This window comes from Diospyros lotus, chromosome 1 (assembly GCF_014633365.1).
Source record: "Diospyros lotus cultivar Yz01 chromosome 1, ASM1463336v1, whole genome shotgun sequence".
Lineage (NCBI taxonomy): Eukaryota > Viridiplantae > Streptophyta > Magnoliopsida > Ericales > Ebenaceae > Diospyros > Diospyros lotus.
Window position 1 is genome coordinate 39,432,450 of NC_068338.1, and position 26,535 is coordinate 39,458,984.

The 26,535-nt window shown below is 38.7% G+C and overlaps 1 protein-coding gene across 3 annotated transcripts in view; it reads right to left on the minus strand.

Annotated features, from left to right (window-relative positions):
• Positions 1-22,532, minus strand: part of LOC127805756 (protein CHROMATIN REMODELING 35) — a 32,286-nt gene extending 9,754 nt beyond the window's left edge. The window contains exons 1-5 of one of the 3 annotated variants that reach the window (XM_052342537.1): positions 22,251-22,532; positions 21,956-22,151; positions 20,858-20,923; positions 20,355-20,770; positions 17,928-18,158 (exon numbers count right to left, since the gene is read on the minus strand). In XM_052342537.1, coding sequence (XP_052198497.1) covers positions 17,928-18,158; positions 20,355-20,770; positions 20,858-20,923; positions 21,956-22,055 — 813 coding nt within the window. In that variant the 5' untranslated portion in view covers positions 22,056-22,151; positions 22,251-22,532. Of the gene's footprint in view, positions 1-17,927; positions 18,159-20,354; positions 20,924-21,955; positions 22,152-22,250 lie in introns of all 3 variants that reach the window. The other 2 variants (XM_052342522.1, XM_052342530.1) reach the window with 2 other exon arrangements.
• Positions 22,533-26,535: the final 4,003 nt, after the last annotated feature.

Here is a 26,535-nt window from a genome sequence, read left to right on the forward strand (position 1 = left end):
TGTAATTAAATATAGTAGAAGGGAAAGGTAGTATACGATATAAGTATGTTGTCAAGTTGCTGCAGCATTAGCAACTGGTACATTCCCAGCTCATGAAGGCGGTTACCCTGCACATGGGGGAGGTTAGGATTAGGTATAAAAATCGTTGACCTCCTTCCACGGATTATTATGAAAATTCCCAGGTAATTTTGAATTTCTCTTTGTTCTCTCTTTCTCTCCCGCTCTGCATTCTTCTCTTCCATAATCTCTCTCTCTCTATTGATCGAGAACTACCCATCAGATCCTTAGGGAGCTGATATTCGGTATCAGAGCCACGCTCTTGGGCGTTGATCGGTTACTGATAATTCATCGCCACGAACGATGGAACGAGAATGAAGCACATGGAGTCCCAGTTGCAGCAGGTTACAACACCGAAGATGCAAACAAGGATGGGGACTCTCAAATCCTCTGTTAGAACAGGAGTGGATACCTGGATTGATCAGGCGATGGAGAGATGGCATGAAGAGAACCAAGAATAGAGTGCTCTGTTACGAGAACAAATGATGGAGCAGATGCACCAGTTCATGAGGATGTTTGCATCTCAACAACCGGTAAGACTCTCACTTGAGTTTCCTCCTAGGGAAAGACCAAAGCCCATCCTTCCCAGAGTGGGAATTTGAGTTTGAACTAGAAATGGTGAGAGAAAATACAAGGGAGAAAAGGCCAAGAGCTCAAGCTAATCGTAACCAGCCGAGCTTCCCTGTGCCAAAATTGGAGATTCCACTTTTTGAAGGAGAGAATCGAGATGGTGGGTAAGGAGATGTAAAGGATGTTCTCCCTATATCAAGTTCCAGAACAACAGAAGATCACCTTAGCTTCTGCTTACCTAAACGATATGGGAGATGCATGGTTTCAAGGTTGGAGTGCGGTGAAGGAAGGAAGTCCATGGAATGTATTTGTTGATGATCTCTGTGAGAGATTTGGGGGATAGGAGTATGAGGAATATAATTGAGGAGTTTAACAAATTCAAGCAAGCAGGAACAGTGCAGGCCTACCAACTCAAGTTTGAAGAGCTAAGGTCCTTAATGATGGTGCGCAGTCCCCATTTGTCCAATGAATACTTTGTTTCGACTTTTATTAGTGGCCTAGGGGATGAAGTGAGGCCAATAGTGAAGATGATACAGTCTCAGACCATTAAGCAGGCTGCTGAGATTGCGAGGCTACAAGAGTTGATTATTGAGGCTTTGATGAAAAAACAGAGGAGCCAGGTGAAAGGAGTAATCACAAGGGGTTAGCAGGTCGAGAACAGAATGTTGGCAAGCTGGGGGTATTGGCCCTACCCTCTACCACCCCTAATCCTAAATGGAAGAAATTGATGGAACAAAGGCATCAAGCTGGGTTGTCCTATAAATGTGGGGACGAGTACTTCCTTGGCCATACGTGCAAAAGGCAGTTGCTATTGCTAGAAGGAGAAGATGACGATGTAGAGGAAGAAGAGGAACTCTCTAAGATTGATGGGGAAGATAGGGGAGAAATCTCATTACATGCCTTAAAAGGGATGGCCAACGACAAGGTTATCAAGGTGGAAGGAAAAGCTAGCAACTGTCCCATAATGCTGCTCATTGACAACGAGAGTACCCATATCTTCTTGGATGAAGTTATAGGAATGAGATAGAGGAGTGAAGTCACTCAATCCCATCCCCTATCAGTAACATTTGCAAATGGCAGCAAAGTTTTAAGTCAATCATCGTGCAAGGGATTCTATTGGGAGATGAACGAGGAGGATTTCACAGCTGACTTAAGGTTGCTCAAGTTAGGAGGTTGTGATGTGGTACTGGGTGTTGATTGGATGAAGAGGGTAAGTCCAATAAGCTTTGATTTTAATAAAATGGATGTAACTTTTGAGAAAGATGGAAGAAGGAAGACCCTAACAGGTAATCATGAAGTGGGGGTATGCAAGATGATTTCGGGTAAGAAGCTGCAACAGATGTTCAAAAATAAATTCACCAAGGTAGCACAACTATTCTCCATTCATCTTGGAGCCTACAAAGGACAGTATAGAACAAGAAGGGGAGATAGTCGTTACTGTGAACAACAACTCTCATGCCCAAAGAAAGGGACAAGAGACTTGACTTTCTTAATATACTTTTAATTGAGTTTAGGGACCTTTTTATGGAACCCAACTCTCAACCACCCAAGAGACCTTTTGATCATCGTATTAATCTGAAACCAAATACAGAGCCTGTCAACGTAAGGTCCTACTATTACCCACCAAGACAAAAAACTGAAATTGAAAGACTCATTAAAGACATGTTGCACAAATCGATTATCCAACCCAGCCACAACCCTTTTACCTCACCGCTATTAACAACAACAACAACATATTCAGCCTTTATCCCACTATGTGGGGTCGACTACATGAATTCTAGACTTCTATGTATTTCTGTCTTTTGTCATATCTTCATTTAGATCCATATATTTCATATCAAACTTTAATGTCTCTCCCAAAATCTTCTTGAGTCTGTCTCTACCTCTTTTTTAACTAATTGTTCAATTTCATCAACTCTCTTCACAGGAGCGTCTCTTGGTCTCCTCACATGACCAAACCATCTTAGTCTAGTCTCTCTCATCTTCTCCTCGATTGGCACTACTCCTACCTTATTACGAATAACTTCATTTCTAATTTTATCTTTTCTTGTATAGCCGCACATCCATCTTAACATCCTCATCTTCGCTACGCTCATCTTTTGTTTATACTGGTATTTGACTACCCAATATTCTGAACCATACAACAAGACTGGTCTTATAGCTATCCTATAGAATTTTTCTTTTAGTTTTAATGGAATTTTACCATCACATAACACCTCCGATGCATTTCTCCATTTTAGCCAACCTGCCTTAATTCTATGTGTGACATCATCGTGAATTTCTCTATCTTTTTGAATCATTGATCCCAAATATCGAAAATGGTCTTTTCTTTGTAAGATTTGGTCTTCCAATCTTATTATAACATCCTCCACTCTTGCATTCTTACTAAATTTACATTCCATATATTATGTTTTCTTTCTACTTAATTTAAATCCCTTAGATTCTAAATTGTTTCTCCACAACTCAAGCTTAGTGTTCACTCCTTCTTTTGTTTCATCCACCAACACTATGTCGTCTGCAAATAGCATACACCATGGCACCTCTGTCTGAATATCTTTAGTGAGTTCATCCATTACTAGGGCAAATAAGTATGGGCTTAGTGCAGAACCTTGATGTAGTCCTATTGTAATTTTAAACGATTCAGTGTCCCTTCCACATGTTCTGACCCTTGTCTCTACACCATGATACATGTCCTTAAGGGCTTGTATATAGGTTATTCGAACTCCTTTCTTCTCTAAAACCCTCCATAATACTTCTCTAAGGACCTTATCATAGGCCTTTTCTAGATCGATAAACACTATATGTAGGTCCTTCTAATGATCTCGATACCTTTCCATTAGGCGCCTCAGTAGGTATATAGCTTCCATTGTTGACCTACCAGGCATGAAACCAAACTGATTTTCCGATACCTCTGTTTCTTTTCTGAGCCTCTGCTCTATTACTCTCTCCGAGAGTTTCATGGTATGGCTCATTAACTTAATTACTCTGTAATTTTCACAATTTTGAACATCTCCTTTGTTCTTGTATATAGGAACCAAAGTACTATTCCTCCACTCATCTGGCATCTTTTTTGATTTAAGGGTTGCGTTAAATAATTTCGTTAGCCAGGAGATTGCCCTCTTCTCCCATGCATTTCATACTTCTATTAGTATATTATCCGGTCCCACCGCCTTATGATTTTTCATCTTTTTTAATGCTTGCTTATTTCATTTGAACTTATGCATCAATAAAATGTATATCTCACATCCCCTTCGGAGTTATTAAGATGTCTCAACCTAACTCTTGTGTAGCCACCATCAGTGAATAATTTTGTGAAATACTCTTTCCATCTCTCCTTAATCGCTCCCTCATTCACTAATACATTTTAATTTTCATCTTTTATGCATTTCACTTGATTTAAATCCCTTGTTTTTCTTTCTCTTGCTTTAACTAATTTATATATATCTCTTTCTCCATCTTTTGTATCAAGTCGTTTATATAGATTCTCATATGCTTTTGACCTTACTTCACTAACAGCTCTTTTTGCTGCTTTTTTTACTTTTTTATAATTTTTTTGATTTTCTTCATTGTTGTACTGATATACAGCCTTATAGCAAGTTTTCTTATTTTTAATTTTCAATTGTACTTCTTCATTCCACCACCAAGACTCCTTAAGGTTAGGGGCTCTACCATTTGTCTCTCCAAGGACTACATTTGCCGTGCTTCTTAGGGCATTAGCCATTTCTCTCCACATTTGGTTTGTCTATCCTTCTCCATTCCATTCCCTCTGCCCCTTAATTTTTCTTTGAAGATTAGTTGTTTCTCCCATTTTAAATCCCACCACCTGATTCTTGGATTTTGTTTTATGTGATTTTTTCTCTTCCAATTTCTTACTTGGAAGTCAAATACTAGAAGTCTATGTTGAGTAGTCGAACACTCTCCCGGTATCACCTTACAATCCCTACAACATAACCGATCCTCTTGTCTCATGAGAAAGTAATCTATTTGGGTGCTTGATATGCCATTTTTATATGTGATTAAGTGTTCGTCCCGTTTTTTAAACCTAGTATTGGTTATAATGAGCCCATATGCCATAGCAAAATCTAGAATAGACTTACCCTCATTATTAATTTCTCCGAATCCATACCCTCCATATACCTCTCTATAGCCGTTTCCGTCTCTACCCACGTGCCCATTTAAGTCTCCTCCTATAATCACTTTCTCTCCTCTTGGTATCATTTGTATGAGTCCCTCTAGGTCCTCCTAGAGGTTTTGTGTTGACTATCGTTAACTAAATGCCATAACCATCAAGGACAAGTTCCCAATACCTATTGTGGAAGACTTGCTTGATGAGCTTAAGTGTGCTAATGTCTTTACCAAATTAGACCTTAGGTCAGGCTACCATCAAATTCGAATGAGGCTTGAAGATATTCACAGCCTTCAAAACCCACCAAGGGCACTACGAATTCCTAGTTATGCCCTTTGGTCTCACTAACACCCCAGCTACCTTTCAGGCATTAATGAACCATATTTTTTAACCCTATTTGTGCCAATTTATCTTAGTGTTTTTTGATGATATTCTCATTTATAGCCCATCCTTTGCCAAGCATCTTGATCACCTAAAAACCACTTCTAAGGTCCTTAGGATCAATCAATTGTATATCAAGGAGTCAAAATGTGCCTTTGCACAAGAACAAGTGGTGTATTTGAAGCTTCAACCGAGTCATTTGAGGGTCGTACTCCATAAGCCTGGCTCAAAGTTAAACCCAAAGTTCTATGGGCCATTTCCCATTACCGCCAAGGTGGGTAATGTGGCCTACCAGCTGCAGCTGCTAGAGGGCTCCAACATCCATCCGGTGTTTCATGTTTCACTTCTCAAGAAGTCAATTGGAGCACAGACAATGAGCTCAACCCTACCTACATCTTCTAATGCTAGCGACAGTATAAGAGAACCTGCAACTATCGTGGATAGAAAGGTAATCTACAAGCAAGGGGCTCCCATCAATCAAGTCGTCCAATGGTCTAACCTTCACCCAAATAATAATACCTGGGAGTACCTTCCAAATCTCCTCAAGTAGTTTCCTAGGGTAGCAAGCCTTCTCAACATTTCTTGAGGACAAGAAAATTTTGAGGGGGGGGGGGGGGGGGGGTTGTAATTGTCATGTACTAACATGTAAGGGGGGAGGTAGTTGTAATTAAATATAGTAGAAAAGAAAGGTAGTATATGATGTAAGTATGTTGTAAAGGGTTGAACAAAGTTTGTTGTTGCATTAGCAGCTAGTACATTCCCAGCTCCTGTAGGCGGTTACCCGCACATGGGGGAGGTTAGAATCAGCTATAAAAATCATTGACCTACTTTCACGGATTATTATGAAAATTCCCAAGTAATTTTGAATTTCTCTATCTGTTCTCTCTTTCTCTCTCGCTCTGCATTCTTCTCTTCCACAATATCTCTCTCTCTCTCTCCATCTATTGATCAAGAACTACCCGTTAGATCCTTAGGGAGCTAACATTAGCACTGCTCCTATCCCCTTCTCACAAGCATCTATCTCTACCGCAAATTGTTTGGAAAAATCCGAGAAGGCCAACACAGGAGCTTGAGTCATGGCCTTCTTGAGTGCCAAGAATGCTGCCTCTGCTTGAGGGTTCCAATGGAAGCCATCCTTCTTGAGAAGATCTATCAGTGGCCTACTAACAACCCCACAGTGCCTTATGAACTTTCTGTAGTACCTGGTTAAACCCAGAAACCCTCTAAGCTCTTTCACAGTTAGAGGTCTAGGCCACTCCACCATGGTTGTGACCTTACTAGGATCGACTTTAACACCCTCACCAGAAATGATATGCCCAAATATCCCACCTCATTCTTAGCAAAAATACACTTAGATAACTTGACATACAGTTGATTATATCTAAGGACCTCAAATGAGGTATGAAGGTGGGTTAAATGTTGTTCCAAGTTTGGGTTATATATTAGGATATCATCAAAGAAGACTAGGATAAATTTTCGAAGGTATGGGATAAAGATTTGGTTTATGAGGGCTTGGAAGGTGGCTGGAGTGTTTGTAAGCCCAAAAGGCATGACAACAAATTCATACAAGCCTTGGTGACTTCAAAAGGCTATTTTAGGTATGTCTGAAGGTTTCATCTGGATTTGATGATATATGGATCTAAGGTCTAATTTGGAAAATACTTTGGCTCCAGCCAATTCATCTAACAAATCATCAATGAGGGGAATTGGGAATTTATTTCTGATGGTGTCGCGGCCCTAATATGTAGAAGTAGAAATACCGTGTAAAAGGGGGAGCATATACGTGCGGTAGTTGAGGGAAGCAACTAGCTAACTCTAGAAGAGGGTAATTATGTAAATAAGATGATTGGCAGGAATGTAATTGTGGGATCCTATATAAAGGACCCGAGCACATGTAAGGAGGCATCCAGATATTGAATTGAATCATTCTCTCTCTCTCTCTCTCTCTCTCTCTCTCTCGTTTTCTTCTCCATTCTCTTTATGTTCTTTCATTCTCCAGAATTCTTGTCAGATCCTTTAAGATTTGACAATTTGGTATCAAAGCCAATATGGGCCAAGGGAAGCGACAACAGCCATGGCGGAGGGAACTAGAATGAAGAACTTGGAGTCGCATGTACACCAATTTCATTTGACGGTGACTAACTTGCAAGCTCGAGTAGAGTTGTTGGAAATTGGATCCAACCGCAATCACGAAGCGATCATGGCAATGGATCAGAAGATGGGCGCATCGTTAAGGGGTCTGGGGAGAAGATTAGATGGAATCAGGGATGAAGTTGGAGCTCAAATCAAAGACCAACTGCAGAATTTTATGGTGATGTTTATACGCCAAAATCAGGTAAGTCTATCACTTGATTTCCTGCTAGAGAAAGATATGAACCAGTGCTAACCGAGCAAGGAGTGAGGAATGGGAATGCCAGACCCTCTGAAATTGAGGTGGTTGCAAGAGAAGAAAGGGATACGGGGATAGATCTAAGGTGGGAAGGACCGATTACAGTTAATCAACTGGGGTTTCCTATGCCTAAATTAGATATTCCCCTGTTTGAAGAGAGTAATCCCAAGCAGTGGGTGAGACAATGTGAACGGATGTTTGGTTGGCACAATGTTCTAGAGGAGCATCGGGTAGCATTGGCGGCTATCTACCTTAATGATGCAGGGGACACCTAGTACCAAGGGTGGTCGTAAGCTAGAGAAGAATGTCCATGGGAGGAGTTTGCTGAGAAACTGTGTGAGAGGTTTGGAGATAGAAATAAAATGGACGTGGTGGAGGAATTCAATAAACTCAGACAAGAAGGAGGAGTGCAATCTTATCCGACCCGATTCGAGGAGCTTAGATCAATAATGGTCACCCTAAACCCCCACCTCTTTGAAGCTTACTTTCTCTTTAGCTTTATGAGTGGGTTAAGTGAGAAGCTTAGACCTATGGTCAAGATGTTAAGACCTACGACGATGGAACAGGCAATTGAGGATGCCAGGCTACAAAAGGTTCTGATAAAAGCCATCATGAGAAAGCAAAGGCAGTAGAGCAGAGGAGTCGATATAGGACTGGCAGGACCGATGGTGAAAGGGTACAGTAGGGAGTTGGTAAAGGTGAATCCGGGGCAGAGAAGCATGACAATTACCGCACTTGTTCCTTCTTCAACATGACAGATTGGGAGGGTAGCAGATCAAAGGAGACAACTAGGACTCTGCTTCAGATGTGGTGACCGATATTTCCCAGGACACCAATGCAAGAGGCAGTTGCTCTTGTTGGAAGGAGAGGATGAAGAAGTAGAAGAAGAAGGAGATGGAGTAAGAGAAGTGATGGAAGTAGCAAGGGATGATAACGGAGAAATATCGTTGCATGCCCTTAAGGGGCTAGCCAACAATAAAATTATCAAAGTGGAAGGAAGGGTTTAGGAGGGGAGCCTGATGATCCTGATTGATAGTGGGAGTACCCACAGTTTCTTGGACGAGGGTACTGCCAAGAGGCTCCAATGCAAGCTAACAAAGACCCAATCACTATCTGCGACAGTTGCTAATGGCCATAGGGTGCTCAGCAAATCAGCCTGCACTCGATTTTGCTAGGAGATGCAAGGGGAGTTGTTCAAGACTGACCTGAGGTTGCTTAAGCTAGGGGGCTGCGATGTAGTACTTGGGGTGGATTGGATGAAACAAGTGAGCCCTATCAGCTTTGATTTCAATCGGATGGAAGTAACATTTGAAAATGAGGGAAAGAAGCTAACCCTTACTGGTAGCAGAGAGAATGGTACGTGCAAGATGATCACAAGAAGGAAATTTCAGAGAATGCTCCGAAGTAAATGAGCTCAAGTAGCCCAATTATTTGTCACAGTTATGGAATGTGACGCTAATCAGCCTCCTGGTTCAATGTGTGTCGGGTGAGGTAGCTAAAGAACTGAGGGAAGAAAAGAAGAAGTTGAGAGAGAGCGAGAGTGAGTGAGAGAAGTTGAGAGAGAATCAGATCTGTATTCTTTCTTTGATAATTGATATCTCATACAAGGAAAGATTGAGCTTATATAGCTTGTCCTAGGGTGCTGGCACAGCAGATCACAGCCCTTATAAAAAAAACTATTTTGTCTTATCCTAGCCACCTTTACAACTGGACATTCTCTCTAACTAACTAACAGCTGGAAAAAAGAGAATCACACTTGAACAATAATGAGAAACAGCAAGTAAATAAATCCGCAACAAAATTAGCCTGGGCCAGCCTTGGTTCCATGACATTATTCTCCATACAGACCCTAGAAGAGATGGAAGATGATAAGGGGCAAGAAGGGGAGCTGAAAATAGCCACCCACACTATAAATTCAAACAAATCAGAGGTACAATTCTTACACCAACTTAATATGCTTTTGGCCAAGTATGAGGACCTATTTGTAGAACCTAATTCCCTACCTCCCAAAAGAGCCTTTAATCACTCAATCAACTTTAAACCTAACTCTAAACCCGTTAATATCAGATCTTACAGATACCACCCACACCAGAAAACTGAAATTGAAAGAATGGTTAAGGACATGCTTCAACAATCCTTAATCCGACCTAGCCAAAGCCCGTACGCTTCCCCTGTCCTCCTTGTCAAGAAAAAAGACGGAAGATGGCGTTTTTGTATAGACTATCGACAGCTTAATGCCTTAACCATAAAGGACAAATTTCTCATTCCCATCATCGAAGACTTACTCGATGAATTAAAGATTGCCACCTATTTTTCCAAGTTAGACCTTCGCTCAAGCTATCATCAGATCCGCATGAATGCTGATGATATCCACAAAATAGCCTTTAGAACCCATCACGGCCATTATGAGTTTTTGGTGAGCCTGATGCCCCAGCCACTTTTCAATCACTCATGAACCAAGTTTTTGAACCTTACCTTCGCCACTTTATTCTGGTTATCTTAATATACAACCCAAATTTCAGCCAACAATTGAAACACCTAAGGACTACATTTGAGGTTCTCAGAAACAGCCAATTGTATATTAAGAGGTCCAAATGTGCCTTTGGTCAGAAGCAAGTGAGTATCTAGGGTATGTAATATCGGGAGCAAGGGTGAGTACCGACCCAAGGAAGGTGGTTGCTATGATGGCTTGGCTGAGGCCTACCAACATTAAGGCTTTGAGGGGTTTCTTGAGTTTGACAGGGTACTATAGGCGATTTGTAAAAATTATGGTATTATCAGTCAACCCTTGACAGAGCAGTTAAAAAAGGAGGGATTTCACTGGGGACCAAAGGCGGAGAAGGCATTTGAACAATTAAAGGTGGCTATGAGCAAGGCTCTAGTGCTTAGGCTACCAAACTTCAGTAAGCCATTTATACTGGAGACTGACGCATGTAGCACGGGGGCGGGAGCTATGTTGATGCAAGAAGGGAAACCGTTGGCTTATCTTAGTCAGGCCTTGTCTCCTAAGCATCTGGGACTAAGTGTATATGAAAAGGAGCTCCTAGCAATGATAATGGCAGTTGAAAGGTGGTGACATTATTTGGAATGAGGTCAGTTTATAATTAGAACTAACCACGAGAGTCTTAAATTCTTGTTATAGCAAAAGCTTCATACCCACCTTCAAAGGAACGGAATGTCTAAGCTGATGGGTCTCGACTACAGCATACAATAGAAGAAGGGAAGAGAAAATGTAGTTGTTAATGCCCTATCTAGATGTGCCCAGAAGAGGGAGAAGCAGCCACCCTTACTGTGGTCACCCCCGAATGGTACCGGGAAGTTGAGGCAAGCTATGAAGGAGACGACAAATTGAAAGAGTTATTGGAGCAGTTGATTTTAAGTCCCGAGGGAAAACCAGGGTACACATTGCATCAAGGGATATTGAGGTACAAAGGTAGAGTCATAATTGGGGAAAACGAGGAATTGAGAAAGAAGATATTGAGTTCCCTTCATGAGTCGTCAGTGGGAGGGCACTTGGGAATTCAGAACACATATCATAAGGTGATGCAAATTTTTTATTGGCCCCACCTCAAACGATATGTGACCGAGTATGTGATGGCGTGTGACGTGTGTAGCATATGCAAATATAAAACTGTGGCTCAGCCAAGCTTATTATAGCCCTTACCCATACCTGCACAAGCTTGGGAGAGCATAAGTATGGATTTCATTGAAGGTCTTCCTAAGTCAGAAGGGAGGGACTGCATCTTAGTGGTGGTGAACCGGTTCACTAAGTATGCACACTTCATTGGCCTAACCCAACCCTACTCAGCCCAAGAAGTAGCTAGAGCATTCTTGGATCAAGTGATGAACTGCATGGGATTCCCGGGTCGATAATCTCAGATAGGGACAAGATCTTTACAAGTTTGTTCTGCCAGGAACTAATGAAATCCCTAGGAGTGAAGCTTAAAATGTCTACAACGTACCACCCTTAAACGGATGGCCAAACGAAAAGGGTCAATCAATGTGTGGAAGGCTATTTGAGGTGTTTGTGTTTCTTGCATCCTAAAGGGTGGCATAAGTGGATTTCCCTGGCACAATGGTGGTACAATACGAACCCCATGCATCTATCAAAAGAACCCCCTTCGAAGCATTATTTGGACATCAGCCTCCACTACTTCCAGCAGTGGGGGAGCACACCACGGTGGCCACTGTAGAGGCATATTTGGAGAAAAGACAGAGAGTGTTACAACAGCTCAAAGAAAAGCTGGCATTGGCCCAAAATCGTATGAAGCAGTACGCTAATAAGAAGAGAAGCGAAAGGGAGTTCATTGTGGGAGAAAGAGTATACCTCAAAGTCAAACCAGCCCACCTTAAGGCCATTGCTAAGGGTCAAGTAAACAAACTAAGCCCCAGGTATTACAGGCCTTATGTGATTGAAGCTAAGGTGGGAAATGTAGCATACCAACTACAGCTCCCTGAAGGATCCAGAATTCACCTGGTTTTCCACGTCTCTCTACTCAAAAGATCAATGGGAACACAACAGACATCCTCCAGTTTACCACAACTCTCTGTCGAGACAGATGTCACGACGGTTCCCAACTCTATCCTAGACAGCCGAGTACTATACAAGCACGGGGCCCCTTATCATTCAAGTGCTGGTGAAATGGTCAAACCTATCCCCTGATAGCAGCACCTGGGAATATTTGCCTGACCTGATAAGGCAATTCCCTCAAGCAGCCAACCTGCTTAGCATTCTTGAGGATAAGAATTATCTCAAGCCGAGGGGAATTTGTCACGGCCCTAATATGTAGAAGTAGAAATACTGTGTAAAAGGGGGAGCATATACATGCGGTAGTTGAGGGAAGCAACTAGCTAACTCTAGAAGAGGGTAACTATGTAAATAAGATGATTGGCGGGAATGTAATTGCAGGATCCTATATAAAGGACACAAGCACATGTAAGGAGGCATCCAGATATTGAATTGAATCATTCTCTTATTTTCCTCTCATTTTTTTTCTCTCTCTCTCGTTTTCTTCTCCATTCTCTCTCTGTTCTTTCATTCTCCAAAATTCTTCAGAGAATTCCCAAGAATTCTCATCAAATCCTTTAAGATCTGACAGATGGTATGAAAGTTGAGTTGACGGTAGTTAACACAATCTCCAAGAACCATCCTTCTTCTTCACAAGCAATACGAGGGATGCAAAAAAATTTTGGCTAGGCTGAATAAAAGAGGTGGCCAACATGTTAGAAATTTGTTTCTCAATTTCTGCATTTTTTTGTGGGTAAGTTACGATATGCTCATATGTTAACTAGGGTGGTTTGGGGTTTGAGGGGTATGGCATGGTCCAAGGGTCTTTGGGGAGGTAGGGAATTAGGTTCATTGAACAGATCTTTAAATTCCTCCAAAAGTAAGTGTAAGCGATCTAAAGTAGGTACCTAAGAAGAACTTGAGTTGGATTCCTCCTTCCCCACTAGTTGAGCCTCACCCTCCTTTTATGCTCCATCCCATTCCACAGCATGGATTGAATAAAGTTGTGTAATCTGCCCCCCTTTTCTTTGTATCAACTTCTACAACTTGCTTCCTTTAATCAGTTTGCATTCTCCCTGTTCCAAGCTACCTACAAGTGTCAGCTTCTTGCCCTCTATTATCCCAGATTCTGCCTCACTAATTCAAACACTCAACCCTCAAAAGTAAATAGACAACAGATAGAACAAGAAATGAAGAATAACAGTATAAACTATACACACAAAGACACAAAAGTTTATCCTGATTCAGTTCCCTTGGCAGAAACCTACATCCAAACTGTCTTAGGCCTCTTCTCCACTATCTTGAATCACAAGAACCATTACATGCACTGTCGAACACTCTCTCACAGCCCTATCCCTAGGCGATACAAAGTTAACCCAAGATTACTGTTGGAGAAACTCGAAAAAAGTGATAAGAAGAATCGGGAGATCATCTAGAAGCTGCTCCAGTTTAAAAATAGATAATTCCAAGAGTTTAAATGTTGTATTTTAAATTGTAGATATTGTTGTATAAGTTTGAATTTATTTCCTAAGTTTTAGGAGATAAAATTTGCTAGTTTCTAGGAAGTAGATAGTTTATATCTTCTCCTAAATTGTAGGAGAATTATTAGCAGCTAGAGTGTATATATTTTATTTGTGACTATAGGATAATTATTCAAGCTTTTTCAGCTATCTCAAGCTTGTTTCAATTACAAAGCACTCAACAGCTTTTCTCTCACACGGCACATACTCGCATAGCTCTCTCAAGATAGAATGAAAATAGAATGTCAAAGAGACCTCACGACCCCCTATTTATAGAACATAAGGAGCGGACCAAACAAGACATGACCAGCTGTTATAACTAACAAACTTTCTAGAAGAAACAACCAAGTAAATACTGAATACACCCCTGACTTAAATGCCCTCCTGAGACTCTCAAGCTAATCTAATACAAATGTTTCAACACCCTCCATCTCTACAATCACTTTTAGTTTGTTGAAGTAGAATGTTAATGGGCTAACTATCCTCATCCAGTCCACCACTAACACAATATCACAACCCCCCAGCTCTAGGATCCTTAGGTCAGCCCTAAACTCATGTCCCTGCATCATCTATCTAAAATCAGCACACTTACAGTGACTATACATTTTGTGTCCATTGGTTACAGTCACTGACAATGGGGTGGTATGAGTCATTCTACACTTCAATTAAGTGGTTGTAGCTTCATTCAAGAAACTATGGGTGCCGCCATTGTCTATAAGCACCATTAATCTCTTCTTTCCCACCTGCCCTCTAACCTTAATTATCAGTAGGGCCTCCCCTGAGTGCATGAAAGGATATTTCACCCCTTTCCTAACCCCACTCCTACTCAGGTGCATCCTCTACCATTTCCCCTTTCTCTTCCTCTTCTTCTTCTACATTCTTTTCATTCTCTTTCTCATCCTCTCCTTCCATATTGAGCAAGTGTCTCTTACACTGATGCCCGGGGTTGTATTTATCACCACACCTATAACACAATCCCAACATCCTTCTATGTTCCAATGTAGTGATCCTATTTGCAGATTGGTTAGAGCTCCCCTTAGGTCCACCTGAAGCCACAACAGGCATTAGAGCTTTAGAGTTCCCTCTTGTTAAGTGGCCAACAGCTGGGGGTGCCCTTGGCACAGGTTTGTTCCTCTTGAACATTGCCTCTAGTGTCAATTCCTGTAATCGTGCCTTTTATGCCCCTTCTCTCATGGTGGTAGGCATCATCATCTTCACCATGGACCTTAATTCATCCTTAAGGCCACTAATAAAGCTACAAACAAAGTATTGATCTGTGAGGGTGGGTTGAGCATTCCACATCAACACCCCCAACTCCTCAAACTTCTCTTGATATTCAGTGACCGTCCTTTCTTGTCTAAGCTTGTTAAATTCCTCAATCACATCTGCCATGTTCCTCTCCCCAAAGCGGATGCACAATTCTTCCACAAAATCAATCCATCTTGCCCCCATACCCCTAGATCTAGACCATCCTTGGTACCAGGCATCAGTCACATCATTTAGATAGGCAGTAGCAAGGTGATCCTCTGATTCTCTAATGTTATGGTACTGAAAAAACCTCACACCTACAGATCCACCAACGTGGTTTGGATCCTTCAAACAAAGGAATCTCTAGCCTCGGCATTGATCCTTGGCTAGATCTAGGGGAATTGAATTCTCTTACCTAGTCACTAGTATCTTCATATTGCAAATTCCCAGCCTCTGGTACCCTTTGAGGTATAGCAAGGATTCCCTAACTGAACATACCGACCTCTAGTAGAACTAAACGGGGAGGGAATTCCGATGGTAACCGGAATTGAGGGAGCGTGGACAGCATGCTAATCACGTTGCTAATCCGTTGATCCAGTGTTTCCCTATGCCTTGCCAATTCTCTTTGAACTCCATCCCTGGATGACACCATATCCTCCCGCAATTCATCACAAATTGCTCGCACCTCCTCTCTACTCTAAGACACCGCCTCCTGAGTTTGGGACATCCCAAACTCCATCACTTCCATACGGTTCTCTAGTTGTTTCAATCTGGTGACCTCAACCATTTGATCTACCGTCTCTGTTTTGATCGCAATTCAATTGCCGCCGACTGTAAGCTATCGGATCACAGCCTGTTCTACGTCGAAATCACAGCTGATGATGATCAGCTCTAATACCACAATGTCAAGCCTCATGAATGAGATGTGAATTTCAAAACAATTAGAAGAGAGAGAGAGAGAGAGAGAGAGAATTTGAAGAGAGTTTGAAAGTAGAGAGAATTTGAGAGGGAAAGAATTCAATGTTATTTTCACTCATGAATTCCCATCCTCACGTAGCTAAGCCTTTTATAGGCTTTTTCCTGCAATTATAACTATACCGAGGGGTAGACTGGTAATGTTGCCCTCAACTAATTCTATTGGCTCATGCCATTACATTTGAAATTTCAAAAAAAAAAAAAATTAGACCCTCGGGTCGTGACAGCCACATTCGTGTTTAGTTTTTTGACATAATTAATTAGTCATGTTGTATTCTCGTCAACCCATTTGTACGAATACTCAAGTGATGACACAACATGAGCACGACATGTTAACACTAATTACCACCCCTAAGCGTAAATGAAATGTCCTTGATCTGTTACCTTTTCCCCTTTAATCTCTAAAGGTATTGAGTAAATTAGCCAGCAAAGCAATTGCTAAATGTATTTAACTAGCCTAAACGAGGCTTAACCTTAAAAATTAAATAAACACAAAAATCAAAAATGAAAAAGACTCTGAAACCCATATTGCTTTCCATCTAAGTAGCTCAATTAAGAAACATCTTGGTCAAAATATTTGAAAGGAAGATAGTCTAATAGAAAGAGAATATCTCTAAAAAGGAGAAAACATTCTTATTAAGAGTATTGTATCTAGTATCCCCTCATATACAACATCCCTTTCACAGAGCTATGTGAATGGGTAATAGATGAGAAAAGCCATAAAGAAACTTCTTCTGCATGACATGGGATGGGTCAAGAATTTTGTTAGTCGGAATGACATTTGTGAACCTTCGTCGAGGTGTGGCCTTGGAATTAGGAAGCTTAGCATGTTCAACATAGCCTTATTTGCAACCAAACTGAAATACTAGTGGAGGAATGAAGTGGCCAATGATAAACACAAGTGCCATTGCCAATTGGGGGAGGTTGGTCATCTATTTCACATTACAACTCCTTACTGTGTAGGGGTCTGGAAAGGTATAACACAAATGTGGACAGATATGGATCATATTATATCTTTCAAAGTTAGAGGCTCTAGGGTAAAGTTTTTGGCTCCACAGTTGGTGTGAGCACGAGCCTCTCAGCAAGAATTCTCAGATCTCTTAGAGTTGATCAGGGATAAAAATTTATGTCAGGGATTCTCAATTCTGGTCTCAAGAGGGTATTTTACAATACCATAATGTAATTGCTGGGAATAAAGTGAGTGTTGGTTAATGTGCTTCAACGGGAGTCTGGGTAGCATTATGATTACAAATGACCAAAAAAATTGAAAGGATGTGATGGAACACGATTCTAAAAGATTCAAGAGTCTGAATGGAAAGAGTCTAAGAAATTAGAGAGTCCTACAAGAGAAGAGTACTAAGACATTTAGAGGTTTATTAAAGGTAGAAATGTGCCCTATTTTATGTGAATACAAAACTGAGATTTTGATATATGGATGGGTGAATGACAAATCAAGAAGATTCTCCCCTGTTTCAGTATTCTGTCTCATTCTTAACCATTTGCAGCTAACAAAATAGACTCCATGATTCCCTTTCTTGGATTACTCAAGGATTGGCATATTACTGGGAAGAAGGGGAGAATGTAGCTTGTGATTGCTGTTGTTGTTCTAGGACTGTAGAGTTGTGTGGTAATTGAGAAAGCTTCCCAGGATGGCCTTCTTTAGAAGAACTGCATCACATGGCTCCATTCTCACCGTTCATAATTTGAGAAAGAGAAAACACATTTTACTTGGTTGGGGTTGAAGTTGGTTGGTTGGTTGTTCTTGTAGATGCAGGACTCTACAGGTTCTTGTTTTGTAAAGACATTGCCCCTTTATAGCCTGTTCTTTGTAAATAGTACATATTTGTCCAAATAGACACCTACAAGAGAGTGTGCATGTTTTAATTATATTAAATATGCAAGCAAGAAAATATTAATTGAAAACTAAGTAAACAGAAGCATCACTGCATTAACATTCATAGACTAATTATTGAAGAAGCTGTCACAAATTCTTTGTCCTATAAACATGCAGCAAATTTAGAAGCAAAAGCCTTACAGCCATCAGGTGAAAGAAGCAAGCATCAGTTGAAGGCCAATCAATATCTAGATACTAAATTGGATGAATACGTGCTCAACCTTTACAGGTGATGAATAGAAGATAATAATGCAAAGTACCTTGGAACATTCTAATGCAACAGTCATCTCCTTCCAGATGTCATCTAGACCTTCATTATCAGAACCAGTTTGCTGACCTTCCTCAATTTCCATATCATCCTTTACCCCAAGATAAACACCTTTGTCCCTACTGGTTTCATTTTCAGAAGCTTTGTCCTTACTAGCTTCATTTTCAGACGTAAGCCTTACTTTGTCTTTCTTCAAACTTCGACTTTTAGCATCTTCCATATTCTGTACATGCAGTGACAGCAGCAATTAGCTGATATAATAAAATGAAAGGTAATGAAATCAAAAGTACTGAATAAAAAAAAGGCAAAAATATTCAATCTCTCATGTAACAAGAATTAGGGGCTGTTCAATTGTGGAAAACAGCCCCACTTTTCTGGAAAATTGCTCCACAGAAAATGGAAAATTAGTTTCAAATACAAAAATGTTCTACATAGAAAACAGAGATTTGGAAAATGCGGTTTTCCAAACTTGAACTGAACATGGAAAACTCCTAAAATGAGTTTTCTAAGTTTTCCTTACTAATTTGAAAATTTGGAAAATGCAGTTTTCCACAAAAATTTCCCCAGATTATCTCCATCTCCTTCTCTAACACAAGTTACACCTGGAAAAAAAAAAAAAAAAAACCCTCCTCTCTCTTTTGAACATGTGTTCCAACTTTCTAGATTGGAAATTAGTTTTCTGTACTTCTAACATTTGAATGCGTTTTTCAAATTTTCAATGAAAAATGAAAAGTTGAGATTTTATAGAAAATTGGAGATAGAAAACTGGAAATCATTTTCCACAACTAAACAGCCCTTTAGTATATGGTATTTACCATTGCCCTCAATCTTACTAAACTAATCTGTAGATATCATGTATTAATAATTCCAATCTTTATTGCATCAAAAGCACACAGAATATCAACATGGAATGACAAGTAGTGTGCTATAGTGCTGAAATACAAATAAAGAATGCTGAAATAGAAAGGAAAGAGGAAAAATAACAAGACAAGCTAACTTAATCGTCAAGAGAAGGTTTTCAACATAATAAAGTCATTCCTCTCTTTTTGTCATTCGCATGATAAGACAGGGGGTAATAAAACTTCATACCACAGAAATTTTGAAAGGACAATACAAAACATATCATGGAAGAGAGTAGTGATCACATATCTTATACTTAGAATCCACAGTTATATGTTGCACTAAGGCTCAAGAGTCTTCTTGTGTGTGTGTAAATATATATTGATAACTGCACATCAAAACCAAGAAACAAGAAAGTTTGCCCATTTGGCTAATGAAATTAAGTATTTGGATTATGAGCCAAGCCTGCCTCTTAAATATATCCCTCAGTTCATTTTACCACAAGTCCACTCAAGTCTTACACCAGCAATTTGCTTATTATATTCAAGCATACAAAATGCAAGGGACTATTGCCGAAAAGACCTAGCTGCCAAGTTTGAGAAAACAGTTCAACTAGCAGCAACCACATTATTTGAGTAATGGAAAATGCTTAGTCAATTAAGCATACAAAACGGGAATTATGCATTAATATATTGTATGTAAAGTATTGAACCAATATGTATCACACATGATTTTTATGCAAAGGTTGAAAACAGCGATACTAGCAATTACTCATGTCTAACATCAGTCTAAGGCATCATCAAGTCCATTCACCAGTCACCACTTTAAGATCAATACAAAACACAGCTTTGCAGAATTATAAAGATATTCTCAAGGTTAAAGAGATCTGGATTTGCAAAATGCATTCCTCAAGAACAAAGGTCAGGAAGTATATTGTAGAGTAGCGAAAGGACTCCAACAGCTAAGGGAAAAATTGTGCCAACAAGGTATGGTCTTTTCAGGTCAGCACATTGAATTGCACCAAATGTGTGACCCCAAAACAATCATTTTATTAATAGCATCAAGGTCCTTAACATAAAATGACTTGCTTATCAGATGCGTAACCTGATAAGGTTTATGTAACATATTATGTGAACATTGCTACAGGACTGGCGCATGTAGTCCTTTTAAGAAACAAATCATGCAAGTTTGATCCAATTAACAATGAATCCAGTACCACATGCCAACCTATAACCTATTTATCACCTATTTGTAACAAGTATCATCATGAGAAAACAAAGCAAAGAAGCATCTCTCCCAAAAGTATATCACTAAATAATTAATTCCAACACGAACTTCAGTGTCGGTAACACATCCACCGTGATCCGTACTCTTCATCCATCAATACAAACTCCTTCTGAACTCATTACCCTGAATTTCTCTCACTGTATGTATAGGTTGACAGGTAAAACTGGTTAAAACCATATGTACTGCATCTGCCTCTTGTCCGTGTTCTATTTTGCTCCAGCCAAAAAAATAGTGCATTTGTTAACAACAGTAAAGAATTCAAAACCAAATGGAGAAATAAAAATAAACTTACAAAAAAATCCTTCATTAGGAACTCCCTATCTGGTTTCCTCAAGACAATTTCCTGATATGGGTTGCAGGATCTTTGATCTCCTATAACTTCGTCATCTGAATCAATAACCACAACAGGAACAATTGGAAGATTGGCTGGAACATCATTGACAACACTGTCATCATCCAAGTCAATGACATCCTCCTGAGCCAGAGAAGTAACTGGTTGGTTCACCTTTGAAACCTCAGCCCCCATTCTCCATTCCACATGGTTCACCTGTGAAACCTCAGCCCCCATTCTCCATTCCACATTTGTAAGTGTAGGATTCATGGCAAAAAAAGAATTCAGCAGTTGTGTCCTCTGAGCAATAAGGTCCTTCATGTCTTTTGTCACACTTCCAAATTTACCAGATTCAACGTCCCCCAACAAATTAGACACTGAAAATGGGTCAGAATAATCAATAACATGTGAAGCACCTCGTGATTTCTTCCGTGCAGATCCAATACTCATATGCGCAGACGAACCTTTATTGTCATGAAGCTTCTCTTCACCAAGCGTTCTCATCCTCTTCCGTCCATTGTAAAACCAATCTGTTCACAAATGATAAATGTATTCACAAAACATCAATGAAAATAAGCATAATTTCATGGATAAAACTGCATATATATATAATGAAAAAAGAATGACACTCATTTGAGATCTTCTATTTTATAAATAAAGTTGTTATAGTGCTGAATAATCCATTCAACCTCTAATGTTGAAGATGTTCCTACCATTCACAATCAGACCAAAGCCCAGGTAAAAGTGTGTTTGAGATAGACGGATAGACTAACAAAACAAGGTGGAAGAGGGTACTCCCATTTGTGAATGAAAATCAATGTGTTTCCAACCATTCTTCTAGAAAACTTTATTTTTTGTCTTCCTTAAATTAGGGAGGATTGAACAGAATGGGAATGGATGAAAACCTCCATGTTTGTGTGTCGCCAACATAAACCTTAATAACTTTATAAAGATTCATATTTGTCCTTAACTTAACAAAAAGCTATTTTTACATTAAGATGGTACTAATTGTAATTTATTATTTAATATTTTTCCATTTCATCCATTTCTTAGCTCTCCCAAACAAAAGAGAGAGTATTTTACATTCATTACTTTTCCATCCCCTACTCTTTTAAAGAAATAGAAAATATTATAGATTCCATTACATTTGAACTCTCTCTCAAAAAAAGCCTAAAAGAGAACGTTCAAGATTGAGTGGCGACATCCAACATAAAACACGTCAGATTAAATATCATGGGATGTGGCCATCTACAAAGATGGCTGGAGATTTAGAATTCATGTGGCCTGCCCCATCTAGTAGGATTAAGGCTTGTGATTGATTGATTGTTGTATTGCAATTTTCATTTCATTTCATTTTCTTTGCAACCCCAAACAGAAGAGGATAATGACTTTCCAAATTTCTCTCTCCTTCAAGCTTCCCTTTTCATTCCACAAGTTCCAAACATACCCTTCATCTCGTAACTTAACCCACAGCTGATAAGGATAGATTCATACGCCCAAAAAAAAAAAATGCTAGAGTCAGGAGAGAGAGAGAGAGAGAGAGAGAAAGGGGGGGGGATTACCATTGGAGCTATAACGTGAAGCCTTGGCAGCAATTGGAGAGGGATAAGTGTTTGACCAGCCTTCCATTGCTGAATTCATAAATACTACGTTCAACCACATAAATTGGAACAGTTAGTTCACCACTGCAGCTTAAAAGAAAGCCAAAGCCATATTCAACAAGAAGAACACGAGTATCCACTGGACCATCGGCTAACCCTAGAATTATAAGCACGAAAACGAAAACCCTACGATCAAACAACAGAAAACCCCAAAATCGCTAAATAAAAGGTCAACCCTGGCTGAGAAACGACTCACATTGTCGAAGCGAGAAGCCACAACTCCTTTCCCTGCCCCGAAGCCGGCCCAGGTCACAGAATCATGTAGACTTTTAGAGCGAGAAAAAGGAGAAACGGTTCTGAAGAGAGAGTGAGAGCAGCAAATTCAGTAACAGATACTCGGGAAACGTACAGACCCACTTCCTTCGTGCTCCGAATTCCGAAATCAAGAGATCGCCGAGAGTCCGATACTCGATTCGTTTGTATCGTTCGTACCGCGCTGGGGCTGCCCTCTTGGCTTTGATTGATGATTATTCTTAAGAAATTCTACTCGTAATTACATTTTGTTTCTACGCAGTGATATTTTAATATACTTAAAATTTTTATTTTTAAAAACTCATTTTTATCGTCAACCATTTTCTCCCTCAATCAATTATCTGCCACCCACATATTCATAACGAATACAATATAATACAAAATATCATATACGATGCAGTCAAAAATTAAAAAATAGATAAAAATATAATAGTAAAACAACACACATACATACACAAACACACACACACACATATATATATACATTAAGGGCTTGTTTGATTTGACATTTTTCATGAAAAATGACTATTTTTTACTCAAATTATAGCTTTTAGAGTGTTTAATTAGTCAAATTTTCCATATAAAATATTTTTCCACTTAAAGTCACGTGACTCTCTTTTTCAACTTTTACTGTAAAATCAATGGGAGGCAAAGAAATTGTTTTCAGGCGAGAAAATAGAGATGATGGACCAGTGGCTTTGAGAAACAAAAAACAAAATGGATTGCCTGGGTGATGTCGGCTTTGAGGGGCTAGCCGATGATGTCATCTTGAGGGACTGGTCGGTGACGGGAGGCGGAGATGGATTGACAGAATGAGTGAGTGAGAGAGAGGGCGAGTAAGAGAGCGAGAGAGAGCGGCGGTGGCGGCGATGGGGGAGGCAGGGAGAATAAACGATTTGGGATGAGTGGGGAGAGAGAAAGAGATGGACAGTCACGACGAGGGGGTGAAGGTCGTTGCAACCTGCGATGGCGACGGTCGCTGCAACCTTTGATGGCGACAGCAATGGTCACTGCAACGGCAATGAGAAAAGGCAAGGAAGAGAAGTAGGTTTGGGAGAAGGAGAGAGAGAGACACACACAGACAGGTGAGGAGGTCGAGGGAGAAGACCAATGGCTTTTGAGGAGAGAATTCTATGAAAAATAAAATGTAGTCAAACACCCTTAATTGATCATTTCTATGTAAATAATTTATAAGTAATTGAATTGCCTAAAACTTATTTTCTTTCCATGTAAGTTTCATGCTTGCAATCAAACACACTCCAAGAGTTACATATGCACCACATACACAAATATAAATATATGTATATATACACACACATATACATATATATATACAGTAATTGACAGGCCATGGCTGTCGAGGTTCATGGCCCCCCCGAACCTTGGGGTTCGGGGCGCTTGAAGGTTCCTGAACTCCAGGGTTCGAGCGCCTTAATGGCCACCGAACCCCAGGGCGCACTAAAGGCCCCGAATCCTGGGATTCAGGAGGCCTCAATTTCTTATTATTTCACCGGTCAAACTCTGTAATTCATTTCTTAATATTTCATGCTCGCCATTGCAAAGCTATTTTCTCCTTGCCATAGCAGAGAGATCACTTATTTCTATTGTTTCACGTATACCATTATTTAGTTATTTTCACTCAGTCAGTCAGAGTTAGCCATAGATTACTACAGTTAAATGTCAACGACGATGTAGGTAGAGTTTAACGAGAAATATAACAATTACTAAAAAAAATACCACAAATTATTATACGGATAACTAAGTAAACAAGTTTTGAAAATTATAATAATATATGTATGTATGTATTAGTATCTATTGTAGGAGGTCAGGAAGTTGGATTCGAAAAACTCTAGAAAATCATATTTCCTAAACTCCAACATTAGGGAAAGTCTTTCCGAACCTTAGGATTCGTGGAATTTGGGCTTCTTTGAATCCTAAGGTTCGGAGAATGCCGTGATTCTCGAACCCCCCGATTCAAGGAATTTGGGCTTCCTCGAATCGGGGAAAACCATGTTTCCCGAATCTTAGGATTTGGAAAACATTACAAATATTTTTTATTTTAATTTATAAATAATTGGATAAAAAAATAAAATATATAAAAAATTAAAGATGTAAAATCATCACTATAAAAAATTAAAATATAAAAAAAAATCGTCACTATCAATTTCCCCGTATATTAAATAAAATTTATGAAAAAATATACATTTATTTTTTTTACAAATTAAATTATTCAAGTCCAATACTTAGATAAAAAAATTAAGTATAAAAAAACATGTTAATAAAAAATATTTAATTAAAAAATACATTTGAAAAATAATTACATAAAATAAAAAAATTAAAGATGTGTTCCCCGAACCCTTGAGTTCGCAGAACTACTGATTTCCTGAATCCACGGGTTCGGGAAATCCATACTTACATAAAATATTATTATTTTTTAAATATATATTTATTCGTGTGCAATACTTAGATAAAAAACATATTTTATGTAAAAAATATATTTTTTTTACATAAAATAAAGTATAAAAAATATGTTTTTGTTTTTTTTAAATTAAATTATTCAAGTGCAATACTTAGATACAAAAATTAAGTATAAAAAAAAATGTTAATCAACACTATTTAATTAAAAATTAGGTTTGTCGAATACTTTTTTAAAAAATAAAACATAAAAATTAAAAATATAAGGTTCGGGGAACCATGAATTTCTCGACAATCGCACTGAAACCTTCGAACTTAAACCAGTTGTAAAATAAAAAATCAAATTCATTACCTGAAAATTCTAGTGAGATGAGATAACTCCGACGACAAACAAACAGCAGGCGACAGAGTAGTGAAAGAGACGACGAGTAAAGAAGGCGATGTGTGGATTGTGGATGTGCGCGAGGTATGAGATATGCGAAAGAGGGTAATTTTAGAATATAAGTGACAGTGAAGAGTAATAAAAGTAGTTACTAAGAGTAATTATAATATTTTTTTTACTTATAGCTGCGAAGAGTAAAAATTTGATTGTGAATAAAATTTCTCTTATTGTTATTGAAAGTAAAGAAAATGCTATCGGTACATCTAAAGTTATACTTTGAGTTATATGGTTTTAAATGACGAAAATATCTCTCATATAATTATAAATTTACTCTTCCTTCCTTAGTCATCTCTTCTTTCTCTTCATTTTTTACAGCCATCTCCAACTATCATCTGTTTTTACTTTCCTCTGTCGCCTCATCTCTTGCGCACTGATCAGAGTTGCATCATTCTCGCTGCAGAGAGGGAAAATGCAACAATAATTGACGCACGAGATGTGAGACGGCAACAAACAGTCCTTAGAGGTGATTATGAAAAGAAAGATATGAGAGACGATTGGAAAGGGAAGCCGTTTTGCAATTTGTGCGATGGTATTTTTGTTATTTTATCGTATTTCGATAACCCTTTTTGTATGTCTCTATGTTCAAGTAGCATGGTCTGTAAAATCCCTAAATACTTATGATATGTTAGGTGTATTACAATAAAGGCCGAAAATATAAGAGTTATTCTTAATGTTTTAAAAATATGGATCATTAATATTGATTTTACATATATTTTGAAGAATGATATTAAATATAAAAAAATAACGTTTTCCATATTATTTTAACTTTTTTGATATAATAGATTATTTTAATTCAAGTAAAAATAAATATTTTTTTGTTTTAAAAATTCAAAATCAAATATTTTTAAACTCGTATTTTTATTTCCACTCAACCGATTAGCCACCCCTTTCACCTATATAGCATATGCGATCAACTAACAATTTTCTATAGTAAATGATATTTTAGTCAGTTAAAAGTGATTTTAATATTTTAATAATTTGTTATAAATATATGAAACGCTTTTTTATTTTTTAATTTTGAGAAATGAAAATATTTTTAAATCAAATATGCAGTTTTTGTTGTTTTAACAAAACAAAAAAGAGCACATAATCAATTAAAAATAAGGGTAAATTATAAAAACTGCCTCTAAGGAAAGGCTAAATTCAATTGACAAAACCTTGGTTGTGACAAATTACAATGACATCCCCAACATTTAAAAATAGAGCAAATTAACTATTTTATTATTATTTTTCTTCTCTCGTTCCATATATATCATCAATCCCTGTTCCCGTGCATTCTAAGCATATTTAAAGTCTAAAATTAAAAAATTAACTCGATCGTTAAAGTTCAATTTTATGTATAGAGATTTAATTGAACATCAATAATTAATTA